Below are 18,350 nucleotides of genomic sequence, written 5' to 3'. Positions count from 1 at the left end.
CTCATTCTGTTTCTTACAACACAACATACCACGAATACCAACAAATTGTATTTCTTAGAACAGGAAAGTTAAACACAGCAAAAAACTGGGAAAAAAAACTTACCTATAGTGTCTATTTTTACCAAAACTAGAAACAAGGTAGGGAGACATGCTCTGGATTGGTAGCTTTGGTTCCCCCTCATTATTAGTATAGTCCATATCTATATATTAATAATTACTATCAAATGATAAGTCATAGTTTTCATTCTGACCTTGTGATTTATCAGAATCATCCTCCAGGTCACAAGTGAGTGGTTTCAAAGGCTGCTGTTCAGAAGCTGGCTCCTGACAAAGGGAACAATACAAATACTTCAGTTCAACACATATTTAATATCAAGGGACTATGACATACGAATTAAATCTCAAGGAAGCCTAAAATAATAGAAAAATTAAAGTACTCAAAGAACATCTTGACATCCACATTACCATCACACTATACAACATAAAAACAAGTAGTCTTGCTGTTTAACATCTGTGATAGTGACTGAGTTACCAAGAAAACAATTAACATTGCATTTTATAGTGTAATTCTAGTAAAAAAGGAAAAATATTTGATGTTTAATGAAACAAGTTTCAACTATTTAGAAAATTCACCAATGCAGAAAGATCAAATCCTAATAAACCACATTATTAAAACCAAAAATGTTTAAATTTTCAAAATTACTCCAACTTCAGAAAGAGTAATACTTTTAAAATGACCTTAAGGGAATATGTTCTAGAATAGGTATGCAGAGAAACATAAATTGATATGCACATTATGTAAACCTTCTCTGCCCCTAAAGAATTACTTCATATTATACCAACAGTAATGCCAATTCTAATACTAGCAACAAGGAATTGGAAGTTAAAAAGAGAAATCTATGCAATAAGGAATTCACCTTTACACTACAGTTCTCAGGACTAGAATGACATGAGCCCTGCTGCTGAAATGATGGAGATGGTGATGGTGATGGTTGTCTCTCTTCCTCTTTTTTTCGTTCATACACTCGAACTCGGGCACAAGTCATCATACTTTCAAAGTACAAGTAGACTGGATCCTTGTCTTCTTCCCGAATCTGTAAGTTTCATACAACAAAACATTCCAAATATTGGGGGGGGGGGGGGAAGTCTACAGGATTCCAAAAGGAAAAGGATGTAATCTTTGCTTCTATTACAACACTTAAAAATTTTTAATGCAAACTTTAAATAGTACAATTACGGTTTGTATGTGCTGACTCTTGGGGCAGTCAGAAAGGATCTGTTTCTCTTTTAAGAAAATTCAGTACACCAGAGCAGTGCTTCTCAAATTATCTGCAGTGAAGGATAAATTTCTTAATTACCTGTCACAAACAGACTGATATTTTTGAAAAGACAGTAAAATAAATTACTAGAAAAACAAAGATCAAGTTTTTCAGTATTACATTTAATAGATAAAAATTTCTCTATCAACTTGTGGCAAAAGTTTCTAAATATCTCCTTTTGCTTTTTATACTTATTTCATCACAGACTAATAACAAACAGTTATATATTAGCACTGTATAGAGACCATACTAAATAGCACTGTACTGAACAATCTTTCTTCAATTTAATTAAACAGAAAGACTGAAATAGATTTATTAATAATCAGAACTGCTTAACCCATTAACACAAGAGAAGCATCAGATCTTCTACCTACCGCCCTCACCTGGTCATGCAACTATTTTAAACCTTAAACTTTATTGTATATAAAGACAATATGCTTTAAAAAGATCACAGTGACTCTCTAAAGTTTCTTCCTAATGCTTTTCTAATAGTGCATACTACATCTCAATCACTTAATATTCTATACTACATGAATAAAAGAACCTTTAGAAGACTTTTGCCAAGTCATTTTTTTTTAAAGCCGATTTGATATGATCCTCCTAAAGAGAGATTTAGCTATCTTTAAGAATTATAGTAATTCTGTACAGGTCCAAGTACAGCTTTTCTTCAATAGTAAATACTACAGGATACTATATGATCCTCAGTTGGTTGAGTCCACACATGCAGAACCACAGGCACAAAAAGCTAACTGTAACATTACACATGGACTTTTGACTGCACAAAGGGTCTACACTCCAAACCCTCCCTGCTGCTCAAGGGTCAATCATACTACTATTCACTCTACTTTTATGACATTTTTTAAATTAATTTTATTTTTAGTTGAAGGATATTGCTTTACAGAATTTTGCTGTTTTCTGTCAACTTTTATGACACTTTTTAAATGCCATCAATTAAACTGACTAAATCAGAAAGGGAGATGGCTTGCAGACATACTACCTGAAAGCACCATGATTCACAAAATACAAACCAAAAATCTGGTTGAAACCCATTACCTTTACAAATTATTTTTATAACTTTCAATAAAAGATGTATAACTCTAAGCTTACCACAGGATTGGGTTTGGGAGTATATGCCCTCGCAGGTTTAATTCCCGTGAGTAGTTTGCCCTTCACAGTAGTAGATAAAACTTCTGGCTGAGGCAACAACAATGGTTTCATAGGCTCAATGACAGAAGGCGTTGGGATATACACTGGTTCTGGATCTACTTCACCTTCTACTTTCACCCACAGTGGGTAATGTCGAACAGGCTGTTCAGGTTCTGTTTCACAGATAGCTTAACAAAAGGAAGGGTAAGACAAAAGTTAACTGAGGCATTGTCAAAATATTCTCCCTCATAAAAAGCATTAAATCATTAAAATAATCAAACAGATAACCCCTAAGAAACCTTTAGTTGGCCCTCATGAACCTTAATTAATTTATTTATTAACCAAATATTTGTTGAATACCTATTATAAATCAGACACTGCTTTAGATCCTAGAGTGAAAACAGCTATGACTAAAACAAAGTTCTTGCCTTCACAGAGTTTATAATCCACAGGAGAAAACAATCTAATAAACATATAGTATCAAGTAATAAGGACAACATAGAAAAATACAGATGGATAAATAAAGGATAAAGAGTTAACAGGAGATGCTATTATAATTAACATGATCAGAAGAGGCTTTTTCTATTATCCTAGAAAGATAATCATCCTATATTACACTTTTTAATTCTACAAATAACAACAAGTACTTTTTGAACCTATCTACAGAGTCTAAGCACTTACTATGTTTTAATTCATATAACTGTAACAATGGTCCTTGAGATATTATTATTTCCATTTGGTTCCAAATAGGGAAAGGAGTATGTCATGGCTGTATATTGTCACCCTGATTATTTAACGTCTATGCAGAGTACATCATGAGAAATGCTGGGCTGGATGAAGCACAAGCTGGAGTCAAGATTGCCTGGAGAAATATCAGTACCTCAGATATGCCGATGACACTACCCTTATGGGAGAAAGTGAAGAAGAACTAAAGAGCCTCTTGATGAAAGTGAAAGAGGACAGTGAAAAAGCTGGCTTAAAACTCAACATTCAGAAAACTAAGATCATGGCATCTGGTCCCATCACTTCATGGCAAATAGGCAAACAGTGGAAACAGTGACGGACTTTATTTTCTTGAGCTCCAAAATCACTGCAGGTGGTGACTGCAGCCATGAAATTAAAAGACTCTTGCTCCTTGGTAGAAAAGCTGTGACAAACCTAGACAGCATATCAAAAAGCAGAGACATTACTTTGCCAACAAAGGTCCGTCTAGTCAAAACTATGGTTTTTCCAGTAGTCATGTATGGATGTGAGAGTTGGACTATAAAGAAAGCTGAGCGCTGAAGAACTGAAGCTTTTGAACTGTGGTGTTGGAGAAGACTCTTGAGAGTCCCCTGGACTGCAAGAAGATCCAACCAGTCCATCCTAAAGGAAATCAGTCCTGCATATTCATTGGAAGGACTGATGTTGAAGCTGAAACTCCAATCCTTTGGCTACCTGATGGGAAGAACTGACTCATTTGTAAAGACCCTGATGCCGGAAAGACTGAAGGCAGGAGGAAAAGGGGACAACAGAGGATGAGGTGGCTGGATGGCATCACCAACTGATCTGAGTTTGAGTTTGGATCTGAGTTTGAGTGAACTCTGGGAGTTGGTGATGGACAGGGAGGCCTGGCGTGCTGCAGTCCATGGGGTTGCAAAGAGTCTGAAATGACTAAGCAATTGAACTGATACTTTGCAAAAGCTGAAGTTCAGGGAAGTCCAATAATAAGAGGCAGAACGTGGATCAAACCCAGCCAATCTGGTTCCAGACCTGTTACTGCTGCCTTCTGATGACAACTTCTATTCAGAAGTCAGCCTGAACTCGGCATAGAAGCAAAAATACATAAACAGGAAAGCAATGAAACCTAACTAAGACGAAATCATACCATCAACAAATTCTACACAAAGGAAAGCATGCACTGATTCTTAACCAAATTAAATAGAGGATTTGGTTAACAGGCTGTTGGCTGCTTTTTCAAAAGCAAATTACCCATTCCCATCAATAAGACAAGAGAAACAAACATTGTGTTTTGCATTTCAATGATCAGTGCTCAGAGAGGATAGCTCCAAACCAAAGACCCACAATCTTTGCCTAAAATCACATGAAAGGGGCAACTGACACTTAATCTTGCATAAGAAAGCAGTATCCAAACTGCTACCTGATCTCATAAGAAGTCCATTTGCTCTGAACACTAAAACCCAATTACTGATGAATAATTTTGTCTAAAAGTCTCCTAAGGCTAACATCATTCAGAGTGTAACTATAAAACACCAAGGGTGAAAAAACCTGAGCTAGAATGTGACTGAGTTAATTCATTAGCTACTTAGCAGCCTCTGTTATCCAACTTTTGTTAATTTTGTGTTTATTTATCACATAATTCACAAAGGCTGTTAAAACCCCAGTATTCATTCAGGTATTCAAATATTTGAACATTCATATGTATCAGACTTTGTAGACACAGTAATGAACAAAACTGATCAAAAATTCTTGCTTTCATGGAGGTTATATTTAAGTTGTAGAGGGACGAGGGTAAGACAGTCAAGAAACAGGGAAAATAATGAAAATATGTAGGATTTTCAAGTGCTTATAAGGAAAAAACCAAGCACAGAGAAGTACTGATAAACTGTTTAGTGAGTATGTATGAGTATATATCTTAAGGGGGATGGTTGCAATTTTTAAAAGGGTAAACCAGGGTGCCCTTACAAAGGTGATGTATACAGAGCCTCTATCAATCATTTGGTTAAAGCTTTGTTGTCTAGTTCTATGAATTATTTCACACATATTAATTTTACTACAAAAATAAAAGGCTTCAGGTCAAACAACATTGTCTTGCCTCTTTCAATCATCTTTCAAGGACTTTCTAAGCCTCCATAAACTAAGGATTTACTAAGAACTCTTTTCATCTTTTTTTTCTTTTGAAAATAACAGCTCATAACTTCACAATACTTCCAAAGAAAACCTCTTAAAATGTCTAAACATATTAATTTCTCACAGACAATCAAAAACAACTCTAAATTTTGTGGATAAAACAGAAATTGTGGCTCCAGTAAATAGGAGAGTTCACAAAATCTATTGAATTGAGTTCTGTTGAGGACAGTGTTAAGACTGGAATGACAGCAACTAGGGTAAGCATTAAAAATTAAGACTACCATTGGGCAGAGACGACACCTGAAGCCATGAAAATGGACAGACTCCACATAAGACCCTAAACAACAGTCCATTTCCCCACACTTCCTTAACCCCGCTGTCCACTTGACTCCTTTACAGTCTGGAATCCAAGACTGAACGCTTCTCTTTCCCCCTCACAATACACTTGAGATACTCCTACCTTTCATCTGAAACCCAGATAAAGAAGTTAGCAAAGACACAATGAGGGGAGAGCCAGAGTAGCATATATTCACAGAAGCCAAGAACAGAAACCTGTTTCAAGAATAAAGTAATATATCCCCGTGTTTCTATTCAAATGCCTTCTAATACACACCATCTTCCCAAGGTTCTGTAGCGTTATCATTTTGCCTTCTCAGTTCTCAAAAAACCTTTTCTTCACGATACTTAAAACATGGCACTTTTGTTATTGTGGCATTTAAAATTATCATAAATATATATCTACATGTTTACCTGTTCATCAAATTGACAGTAATTTCTTACAGACTTAGTTTTAACTGTCTATATCTTAACTCCTCTCACTCCTAGCAGTGCCCAGAGTACTTGCTTCATGAATGAAGTGTTGGGCAAGTAAGTCCCAGAAAACTGCTATACTAACAATCAGCATACTATATTCATCTCCCTCCCATCCTGAAAGCATTTTAAACCTCTTTATTGTGAAATACCCATATGTACAGAAACAATGTATATACAACTTAATAGCAATACATATTAACAAATATACAACCATGTAAACTCTATAAAGATTAAGAAATGAAATATGGCCATAAACCTCAGAAGCCTTTGCATGTCTTTCTCATAATTCCTTCCTACAAGCAACTCACTTAAATTATTAGCCACCTCTCTGCATTCCTTTTTAACACCGAACATCATCACTAAACATCATAGCTTAATTTTGTCTACTTTTGAAATTAATTACAGAGATGTATTCCCTGCCTAGCTTTTTATTTCCTTCTCACTCAACAATTTTGCAAAATATATCTATATTCTACACATAAATCATTTATTTTTACTGTGGTATATACTATTCCACTGATTATTCATACTATTCTTTATTCATTCTAATGCTATCAGATATCTGGGTTTGTTTGCAGGTTTTAGGTACTGTGAGTCATTGTGCCAAAACACTGTTGTAGAATGCAGTTCTGCTGGTTACTCTGGAGTCAAACTACTAGACTAAGGGCATGTGAGTCACCAATCCCAGCAGAAACTGTCAAACTACTTTCCAAAGTGCTTATGCCAATTTACATTCCCACTAGCAGTACATCAAAGCTCCCATTTCTTAAGAGCTGATATCATCAGAGAATTTTAATTATAACCATTTTTGCAGGCATGCAGTAGAATCTTGCTGTGGATATAGTTTGCATTTCCAATTATAAATGAGATGGTCAACATCCCTCCTGAAGTGCTTCTAAAAGACTTGCCCCCATTTTAAAAAAAATATTTACATTTATTTGGCCATGGTGAATCTTAGTTGTGGCATGCAGATCTTTAGTTACGGGATGATAACTCTGTAGTCGCTGCATGTGAAATCTCAGTTGTAGAATGTGGGATCTAGTTATCTGACTAGCGATCGAACCCAGGTCCCAAGCACTGGAAGCACAGTATTAGCCTCTGGGCCACCAGAGACTTGCCCTTTCTAAAATGGGACCACTTAGTTCTGATTAATCTGCACCAATATCTCTATATATTCTGGATACAAGTCCCTAAATATTGCAAGTATCTATTTTCTCACTGTAGCTTACATTTTCACTTGCTTAATGTCTTTAAGCAATGAGTTTCTCATTTTTAACTCATCAAATATATTGGCTTGGCCAAGAAGTTTGTTTGGATTTTTCTGTAAGATATTATGAAAAAACCTGAATGAACATTTTGGCCAACCCAGAAAGGACTGATTATTTCTCCTGTCACACTTAAGAACCCTTCTACTAATATGAGATCATACACACACACGTGCATTTTTTTAAACATTATCTTCCAAAAGTTGTGTTGATTAGCTTTGACAATTGGGTCTGTAATCTATGTAGAAATTATTTCTATGTATAGCATGAGGAATAAAGTTTCACATATTCCTGATATGGATATTCAATGATTCCACCAACATTCACTGACGAGATCACCCTTTTCCTTACTCTTCTGCCACTTTTGTCAAACCAATTGCTCATGTGTCTGAGTCTACTACAGCCTCTCTATTTGGCCTACTAGTCTATTCAGTTGGTACTCCAGCCAGAAGCATCGTTCTGCTGTTGTTGGCCACACCACACGGCCTGTGGGATCCTAGTTCCCCGACCAGAGATCGAACCCTTGCCTCCTGTACTTGAAGCATGAAGTTTTCAACCACTGGACTGCCAAGGAAGTCCCCATCCCACCTTAAAACGAGAGTTCTATAACTTTCGACATTTAGCAAGCAAGACCTCCCGCCTTATTCTAGACTGCCCTGGCTATTTCTAGGTGCATTTTCATATAAATTTTGGAATCAGCTTTTCAAGTTTCACATAAAAAGTTGTCACAATTTTGATTAGGATTGCAATGACTAGAACTGCAATGAAATTACAGATGAAAAAGAAAAGAAACACCATTACAATATTCAGTTTTGCTTGCTAGGAGTTTTTTGGGTTTGGGGCTTTTGTTGTTGTTTAAGAATGGATACTGAGAGGTTTCTGGGGAGATGATGGAGTAGGCAGCACCAAGATATATGATTCTAGATGTGAACAATAATTATACTGGCAGAATCTGATATATTTTCAAACTCTGGAGTCTGATGAAGAATTGCACCTTTCATGGGAGGACTGGGACAGTAAACGTTCATTAGGTTCAATTTCAGTTCTTGGCACAACAGCAGCTACTCATTCCTCATCACCTGGTCACCTGGCAAGCAGCTGTGCACGTGTTCCTGGAGCAGCTTGCAACACAGAAGGAGCGAGGGTGGGCAGAAAGGACCTTGTCCTCTAAATATCAGGGATCTCTGCTCTGACTGCTGCTTCTGGCCACAGAGGTGCACAGAGGCAGGAAGCCATTACTGTTGAAGCTACCCACTTGGTGGCAAGGCCTTATCCTTCTGTCTTAGGTAACTTCGAGGGGATTTAAAGGGACACCACCCTCTCCTCTCTTCACTTTTCACTCATCCCCCTTTACAGGAGACAGACACTAAAGACTAGAACACTTGGGGGAAAAAAAAAAAACCCCTGCATATACAAGGAAAATTAGAAAGGACTCTGCATGCCTAGGGCTTCCCTCATCGCTCAGCTGGTAAAGAATCTGCCTGCAATGCAGGAGACCCTGGTGTGATTCCTGTTCAGGAAGTTGCCCTAGGGAAGGAATAGGCTACCCACAACAGTATTCTTGGGCTTCCCAGGTGGCTCAGACAGTAAAGAATCTGCCTGCAATGTTCAGTACCTGGGTTGGAAAGATCCCCAAAAGGAGGGCATGGCAACCCACTCCAGTATTCTTGCCTAGAGAATACCCATGGACAGAGGAGCCTGGAGGGCTACACTCCCTGGGGTCGCAAAGAGTCAACACAACTGAGCGACTAAGCACACACATGAATGCCTAAGGAAAGGCTTGACACAGACAGCCTACAAGAATCAAAAAAACAGAAACAGTTAAGAACAAAAAAATCCGAAGAAGGAAAAGAATCTGATTTCCAGAGTTATCACATTATCAGATTCAAATGTCCAGTGTTTCACAAAACATCACAAACCATACAAAAAAAAAAGTATCGCCCATTTCAAAGAAAAAAAATAAATCAACCATCCCAGAAAAAGACCAAAAGATAGATATACCAAAGACTTTAAAACAACTGCCTTAAAGATACTCCAAAAAATCAAGGAAGATGTGGAGAAAGTCAAGAAAATAACATGTGAAAAAGATGGAAATATTGATAAAGAAACACAAAACCTGAAAAGAAACCAAAAAGCAATCCTGGAGGTAAAAAAGCACAATAACTAAAATGGAAAATTAACTACAGGGACTCAAAGGCAGATTCAAATAGGCAAAAAAAAGAATCAGCGAATTTGAAGATAGCACCATGGGAATCATGGAGTCTAAGGAAAAGAAATAAAACAGATTAAAGACAAGTGAACAGAACCTAAGGACCTGGGTGATACCATCAAGTAGACAAGTATAAGCATCACAGGCATTCCAGAGGGAGAAGAGAAAAAGAAATGGGCAGAGAGAATCTCTGAAGAAATAACAACTGAAAACTTTCAAATTTCAAGGAAGGACAAGAATATAAACATCCAGAAAGCGCAACAAATTCCAAGTAAGATGAACTCAGAGACCCACAGTGAGACACATTATAATCAAACTTTCAAAAGAGAAAGACAAAGAATCTTGAAAGCAGAAAGAGAGAAGCAAATCATCACTTACAAGAGATCCTCAATAAAATATGAGCAGATGTCTCATCAGAAACTCTGGAGGCCACCAGACAGTGATTGGATCTATCCAAAGTGTTAAAAGAAAAATACTATCAACCAAGAAACCTAAATGTAGCAAAATTGTCCTTCCAGAGAGAGAGAGAACCTAGTATTATTATAACAAGAGTCTATAAATGTACTCTTCATTTTCTATAGAATTTGAGAGATTAATATGCATTAAAGGGGAAAAGCATTAGTATGAAAGTTATTGTTATTTTTAGTTTATAACTCTAAATTTTTTTTTACATAATTTAAGAAATTAATGCATTTTAGAAATCATTTGCTTGTGAATACACAATGTATAAATATGTAACACTGTGACATTAACAATCAAAAGGTGTGGAAGTATAGCTATAAAGGAGGAGAGTTTTTTTTAATGTCAGTCAAGTTGATATAAATTTAGAGTGTTGTAACTTCAGGATGGTAAATGTAAGCCCTGCGAACCAGTCCATTCTAAAGGAGATCGGTCCTGGGTGTTCTTTGGAAGGAATGATGCTAAAGCTGAAACTCCAGTACTTTGGCCACCTCATGCAAAGAGTTGACTCATTGGAAAAGACTGATGCTGGAAGGGATTGGGGGCAGGAGGAGAAGGGGACGACAGAGGATGAGATGGCTGGATGGCATCACCGACTCGATGAACATGAGTTTGAATGAACTCCGGGAGTTGGTGATGGACAGGGAGGCCTGGCGTGTTGCAACTCATGGGATCCCAAAGAGTCAGACACGACTGAGCGACTGAACTGAACTGATGGTAACCAAAAAAGAAAAAAAAAAAACCTACACAAAACACACAAAGGGAAATGAGAAGAAATTTCAAACATCTCACAACAAAATACCAACTAAAAACAAAATAACAGAGTAACCCAGGAACCGAGGAACCTAAGAGTTATTAAGTACACAGAAAAACAGACAGCACAATGACAGAAGATCCTTCTTATTGATAACTATTTTAAATACAGATTAAAATCTCCATCAAAAGAAAGATTGGCAGAATTGATTTAAAAAGAAAAACAACATGATCTAATTATACCCTGTCACCAAGAGACTCACTTGAGATCCAAAGGCACAAACAGGCTGAAAGTGACAGAAAATGATAATCCATGCAAACGGTAACCAGAAGAGAATAGGGATGGGTATACTAAGACCAAAGTAAACATCAAATCAAAAAACAGACAAAGAAGGATGTGTGTGTTAGTCACTCAGTCATGTCCAACTCTTTGTAACCCCAGAGACTGTAGCCCAGTAGGTTTCTCTGTCCATGGAATTCTCTGGGCAAGCATACTGGAGTGGGTAGCACATTCCCTTCTTCCTGACCCAAGGATCAAACTTGGGTCTCCTGCATTGCAGGCATATTCTTTACCATCTGAGCCACCAGCGAACCCAACAAAGAAGGATGTCATATACTAATAAAATGTTCAATACATCCAGAAAAAATAACTTCTACAAACATTCATACACCTAATGACAGATCATCAAAATACATGAAGCAAAAACTGACAAAATTGTCATAGATGGCATCTTCTTCCATCATAAGGCTGTTTTGCCTACATTGAATGCCTGCAGTTTAGTGTAGCAGTCATTGTTATATGTGAGATAGCTCTTCTGGATAACTTGCTGCAGCTTCTATACCAGTACTTGCTCCTTCTCCATGGATTTATTTGTACGTCATGGAAAGTTTCTTTCCATAAACCTTAAGAACCAAACACAGCTAGCTTTAAACTTTTCACCCTCTCTCAGAAGACTTCATAGAATTCAAGACAATTAGGGGCTTTTTTGCCAAGAAAATGCACTGGTCATAACAAACACCCTCTTCCAACAACACAAGAGAAGACTCTACACATGGACATCACCAGATGGTCAAAACCAAAATCAGACTGATTATATTCTTTGCAGTCAAAGATGGAGAAGCTCTATACAGTAAACAAAAACAAGACCAGGAGCTGACTGTGGCTCAGATCATGAACTCCTTATTACCAAATGCGACTCAAACTGAAGAAAGTAGGGAAAACCGCTAGACCATTCATTCAGGTATGACCTAAATCAAATCCCTTATGATTATACAGTGGAAGTGAGAAATAGATTTAAGGGACTAGATCTGATGGATAGAGTGGCTGATGAACTATGAAATGAGGTTTGTGACATTGTACAGGAGACAGGGATCAAGACCATCCCCATGGAAAAGAAATGCAAAAAAGCAAAATGGCTGTCTGGAGAGGCCTTATAAATAGCTGTGAAAAGAAGAGAGGGGAAAAGCAAAGGAGAAAAGGAAAGATATAAGCATCTAAATACAGAGTTCCAGAGAATAGCAAGAAGATACAAGAAAGCCTTCTTCAGCAATCAATGCAAAGAAATAGAGGAAAAGAACAGAATGGGAAAGACTAGAGATCTCTTCAAGAAAATTAGAGATACCAAGGGAACATTTCATGCAAAGATGGGCTCGATAAAGGACAAAATGGTCTGGACCTAACAGAAGCAGAAGATATTAAGAGGTGGCAAGAATACACAGAAGAATTGTACAAAAAAGATCTTCACGACCCAGATAATCACAATGGTGTGATCACTCACCTAGAGCCAGACATCCTGGAATGTGAAGTCAAGTGGGCCTTGGAAAGCACTGCTACGAACAAAGCTAGTGGAGGTGATGGAATTCCAGTTGAGCTATTTCAACTCCTGAAAGATGATGCTGTGAAAGTGCTGCACTCAATATACCAGCAAATTTGGAAAACTCAGCAGTGGCCACAGGACTGGAAAAGGTCAGTTTTTATTCCAATCCCAAAGAAAGGCAATGCCAAAGAATGCTCAAACTACTGCACAATTGCGCTTATCTCACATGCTAGTAAACTAATGCTCAAAATTCTCCAAGCCAGGCTTCAGCAATATGTGAACCGTGAACTTCCTGATGTTCAAGCTGCTTTTAGAAAAGGCAGAGGAACCAGAGATCAAATTGCCAACATCCACCAGATCATCAAAAAAGCAAGAGAGTTTCAGAAAAACATCTACTTCTGCTTTACTGACTATGCCAAAGCCTTTGACTGTGTGGATCACAATAAACTGTGGAAAATTCTGAAAGAGATGGAATACCAGACCACCTGACCTGCCTCTTGAGAAATCTGTATGCAGGTCAGCAAGCAACAGTTAGAACTGGACATGGAACAACAGACTGGTTCCAAATAGGAAAAGGAGTACATCAAGGCTGTATATTGTCACCCTGCTTATTTAACTTATATGCAGAGTACATCATAAGAAATGCTGGACTGGAAGAAACACAAGCTGGAATCAAGATTGCCAGGAGAAACATCAATAACCTCAGATATGCAGATGACACCACCCTTATGGCAGAAAGTGAACAGGAACTAAAAAGCCTCTTGATGAAAGTAAAAGAGGACAGTGAAAAAGTTGCCTTAAAGTTCAACATTCAGAAAACGAAGATCATGGCATCTGGTCCCATCACTTCATGGGAAATAGACGGGGAAACAGTGGAAACAGTGTCAGACTTTATTTTGGGGGGCTCCAAAATCACTACAGATAGTGATTGCAACCATGAAATTAAAAGACGCTTACTCCTTGGAAGAAAAGTTATGACCAACCTAGATAGTATATTCAAAAGCAGAGACATTACTTTGCCAACAAAAGTCAGTCTAGTCAAGGCTATGGTTTTCCTGTGGTCATGTATGGATGTTAGATCTGGACTGTGAAGAAGGCTGAGCACCGAAGAATTGATGCTTTTGAACTGTGGTGTTGGAGAAGACTCTTGAGAGTCCCTTGGACTGCAAGGAGATCTAACCAGTCCATTCTGAAGGAGATCAGCCCTGGGATTTCTTTGGAGGGAATGATGCTAAAGCTGAAACTCCAGGACTTTGGCCACCTCATGCAAAGAGTTGACTCATTGGAAAAGACTGATGCTGGGAGGGATTGGGGGTAGGAGGAGAAGGGGACGACCGAGGATGAGATGGCTGGATGGCATCACGGACTCGATGGACGTGAGTCTGAGTGAACTCCGGGAGATGGTGATGAACATGGAGGCCTGGCATGCTGCAATTCATGGGGTCGCAAAGAGTCGGACACGACTGAGCGACTGAACTGAACTGAGCTTAGGAGAATGTTGTGACTGGTGTGATACTCTATTCAAACCACTGAAACTTTCTCAGTGTCAGCAATAAGACTGTTTTGCTTTTTTATCATTCATATGTTCACTGGAGTAGCACTTTTAGTTTCCTTCAAGAACTTTTTCTTTGCATTTACAACTTAGCTAACTGGTGAAAGCTTTATAGCTTTCAGCCCATCTCAGCTTTTGACATGCCTTCCTCACTAAGCTTAATCACTTCTAGCTTTGATTTAAAATGAGATATGCAAGACCATTCCTTTTACTTGAAAACTTAAGAGACTACTGTAGGGTTATCAATTGGCCTAATTTCATTATTGTTGTGTCTTAGGAAACAGGGAGGTCAAGCAGAGGGAGACAGATGGGAAATAGTAGCTAGAGTAGTCAGAATACACAGAACATTCATTAAGTTTGCCATCTTGTATTGGTACAATTCATACAAGTGTATAATAATGAAAAAATCTGAAATATCATGAGAATTACCAAAATATGACACAGAGGCATGAAAGGAGCAAGCTTTGCTGGAAAAATGGTGCCAACAGACTTGCTGGACATTGATTGCCACAAAACTTCAATTTATAAAAACTGCAATATATTCAAATTACAATAGAATGAGGTATGCTTGTGAGTGTCTTTGTTTATCCCAATTATATCAGCTTTATAATAAAATCAGGTAGTATAAGTCTACCAACTATGTCCTTGTTTATCAAAGGACTACTCTAAGTCCTTTATTTTCCATATAAATTTTAGAAACAACTCACCAATTTCTACCAAAAGAAGCCTACTGAGGTTTTGACTGGAACAGAACCAAATCTATAGGTCAGTCCGAGGAAAACTGTATCTTACCAAGAATCTTCTGATTCATGAAAACTGTTAACCTCTCCATTTACTTAGGTGGCGCAGTGGTAAACAATCCATCTGCCAATGCGGGAGATGTAAGAGATGTGGGTTTGATCCCTGGGTTGGGAAGATCCCCTGGAGAACATGGCAACCCACTCCAGCATTCTTACCTGGAGAATCCCACAGACAGAGGAACCTGGCAGGCCACACAGTCACAGGCTTGCAAAGAGTCAGACACGACTGAAGTGACTTAGCACACATGCATGCACTCAGCACTTTTTAGTATAAAGGATTTTCTTTTTTTTGCAACTTTAGTCAGATTTATCCTTAAGCATTTCATTTCTTTGTATACTATTTTAAATGTTTTAACTTCAATTTCAAGTTGTTCATTGGCATATATACAAATATACTGTATCTTGATATTGTTGAATGTTGTAACCTCACTAAACTAACTTACACTTCTAGTAGTTTTGTAGATTTCCTAGAATTCCCCTATCTATGAAAAAGCCAATTTTATTTCTTCTTTTCCAACCTGGATTCATTTTCTTTTTCATGCCTTACTGGCTGGCTAGGCTGTATGATGTTAAACAGACATAATGAAAGAGAAATCTTCTTCATTCCTAATCTCTGGGAGAAAGTACTCAGCCTTGTACCAAAATTAGTATGTTGGCTGCTAAGATTTTTACCGATGCTCCTTATCTGGTTGAGAAAATTTCTTTCTATTGCTAGTATGCTTAAGGACTTTCATCAGAAATGGATTTTCCCAATTTTTCAAAATATCTATTGAAATCATATGATATACATATATATATATATTTAAAGTCTGTTATAAAAAAAAGTTTGTTATGGTAATGGTGAACTCCACTAATTATTTTCAGATGTCAAACCAATCCTGCAGACCTGGGATAAATCCCACTAGGCCACGACATATTTATCCTTAAAATATACATAGATGTGATCTGCTAAATTTTTATTTATAATTTTTATATATGTTCATAACTAGTTTGAGTATTAGGGTAACACTGGTCTCACAGAATGAAACCATTTTATGGACTGTTTGTAGAGACTGGATATTATTTCTTCCTTAAACAGTTTTGCAGATGTCACCATGAAGATATCTGAAACGAGCGTCACTGTGGGAGTTTTCATTACAAGTTCACAGGTATAGGGCTAAGCAATTATTTCTTCTTCATGAGTCTGGCAGCTTTGCAGTCTTTCAAAAAAACTTTTTCATTTCATCTGAGTTGTCCAATTTATTGCTATAAAGTTGTTTCTAATATTTCCTTATTATCCTTTGAAAGTCTGTAGTAATGTCACTTCTCATTCCTGATATTGATAATTGGTGTATTCTCCATTTTTCCTAATCAGTTTCCTACAGATATCAATTTTACTGATCTTCTCTTTACATCAAGTTAACTTGCAGGTACACATTTCCAACAAAATTCTAAGCAGGCTGAGAAAGCAGGAATACCAGATTTTTATCCTTTGTCATGGTACCACCCCACAGTAGCTAAGTGGTGCTTTTATACCACCTGCAGTATTTTTAGACAAACAAAAGAGTAAACAGGTGATAAGAGTGAAGGCCAAATTTCAGAAATTGTATCTTACACAGTAGAAAAAACACAAAGATTTGGGAAACTTGGGTTCAAATCCCTATTGCTCACTTAACAGCAATGTGACCTTGAGGAACAAGCCAAATGCTTAAGCACTCAATTAGTGTATTTGTAAAATGGAGAAACCTCCTTATCATGAAAAGTTGCAAGATTTAAATAACATAACCCTTACAGAGTGCCCTTCATAAAAACTATCTAATAATGTTAGCATCCCTCTGTCCACATCAATGAATTAATGGGCTGCTAATCACAGAAAAAAAATTTAAGTCTATTATAATGACCAAAAAAAGCAATTGTTAAATACCTAAATTTCACACATCAAAAACACTAATTTTTAATTTATATATTAACTGTAGAATAAATTCAAAAACACTAAAAACTCAAACTATACAAAACGACACAAAAATGAAAGGCAAATCTTCCACCACACTGTGTCACAGTCCCATAAGTGACTACTTTCAACCATTTGTATTCAGTTTTGGTAGTTATCTCAATAATTCTAAATGAAACATTTTATACTCAACTCCAAGATTTTAGCATTAGCTAGGGACTCAGTGTCACGAAAGATAACGAAATTAGCATCCTAAACTTGTTCCACATCTCAACTTCTATCAGCTATAGAGCTGCTGCTGCTAAGTCACTTCAGTCGTGTCTGACTCTGTGCAACCCCATAGACGGCAGCCCACCAGGCTCACCCATCCCTGGGATTCTCCAGGCAAGAACACTGGAGTGGGTTGCCATTTCCTTCTCCAATGCATGAAAGTGGAAAGTGAAAGTGAAGTCGCTCAGTCGTGTCCGACTCTTGGAGACCCCATGGACTGCAGCCTACCAGGCTCCTCCGCCCATGGGATTCTCCAGGCAAGAGTACTGGAGTGGGGTGCCACTGCCTTCTCCAGCTATAGAGCTACTTTCACATTATCATGGTTTGTGGTACTAATTTCTATCCTAAAAATTTGGAACTTAAACAATTTTTATGTGCCAATTCTAAAAATCAAAACATCCATACATCTGCTTAGTCAATTATGCTTACGTGATCAATCCTTGTGAAAGAAAGTGAAAGTAGCTCAACTGTGTTTGATCCTTTGGTACTCCATGGACTGTATAGTCCATGGAATTCTCCAGGCCAGAATACTGGAGGGGGCAGCCTTTCTCTTCTCCAGGTGATCTTCGCAACCCAGAAACCCAGGTCTCCTGCATGGTAGGCAGATTCTTTACCAGCGGAGCTACAAGGGAAGCCCAACAATACTGGAGTGGGTAGCCTATCCCTTCTCCAGGGGATCTTCCCAACCCAGGAATCAAACTGGGATCTCCTGCACTGCAGGTGGATTCTTTACCCAACTATGAGGGAAGCCCTATCAATCCTTATAGAATCAACTAATGTGACTGACCCCTAAGGAGAAGAAAATGTAATCAGTCCTATACCACTAAATCTGTTCAAACTGTCAAACAGATTGTCTTTTCTTATTAATTAATATTATTATTATTATTCATGCAGCATGTGGGATCTTAGTTTCCAGATCAGGGACTGAACCAGTGTTCCCCACAATGGAAGGTGGATTCCCATCCAGTAGACTAATAGGGAAGTCCTTCTTTTCTTAACTTCATTGCCTGAAACTTACCAAAAATTGTACCAGTTCATACAGTAGTTGGACCACAATTCTCCTGTACAAATTTTTTCCTTCCTGTGTTTTCAATTCTTTTTTTAATTGATGAAGTTGGCATATACTTTCACCTAATCATGAATCATCCAGGCTCTTAACCATGTCAT

At 37.7% G+C, this 18,350-nt stretch overlaps 1 protein-coding gene across 14 annotated transcripts in view; it reads right to left on the bottom strand.

The window, feature by feature from the left end:
• MGA (MAX dimerization protein MGA) overlaps window positions 1-18,350 on the bottom strand; it is a 148,901-nt gene that overhangs the window by 28,988 nt on the left and 101,563 nt on the right. For all 14 annotated transcript variants that reach the window (XR_011258446.1, XR_011258447.1, XR_011258448.1 and 11 more), the window contains exons 10-12: window positions 2,427-2,653; window positions 918-1,094; window positions 252-324 (exon numbers count right to left, since the gene is read on the bottom strand). Coding sequence is in view for 10 of the 14 variants with exons in the window: in XM_069597865.1 (XP_069453966.1) it covers window positions 252-324; window positions 918-1,094; window positions 2,427-2,653 (477 nt within the window). In the remaining 4 variants the exon portion in view is untranslated. The remainder of the gene's footprint in view (window positions 1-251; window positions 325-917; window positions 1,095-2,426; window positions 2,654-18,350) is intronic.

This window comes from Ovis canadensis, chromosome 7, assembly GCF_042477335.2.
Source record: "Ovis canadensis isolate MfBH-ARS-UI-01 breed Bighorn chromosome 7, ARS-UI_OviCan_v2, whole genome shotgun sequence".
Taxonomy (NCBI): domain Eukaryota; kingdom Metazoa; phylum Chordata; class Mammalia; order Artiodactyla; family Bovidae; genus Ovis; species Ovis canadensis.
The sequence above is the reverse complement of the archived record's forward strand: the minus strand, read 5'-3'. Positions and strand labels throughout refer to the sequence as shown.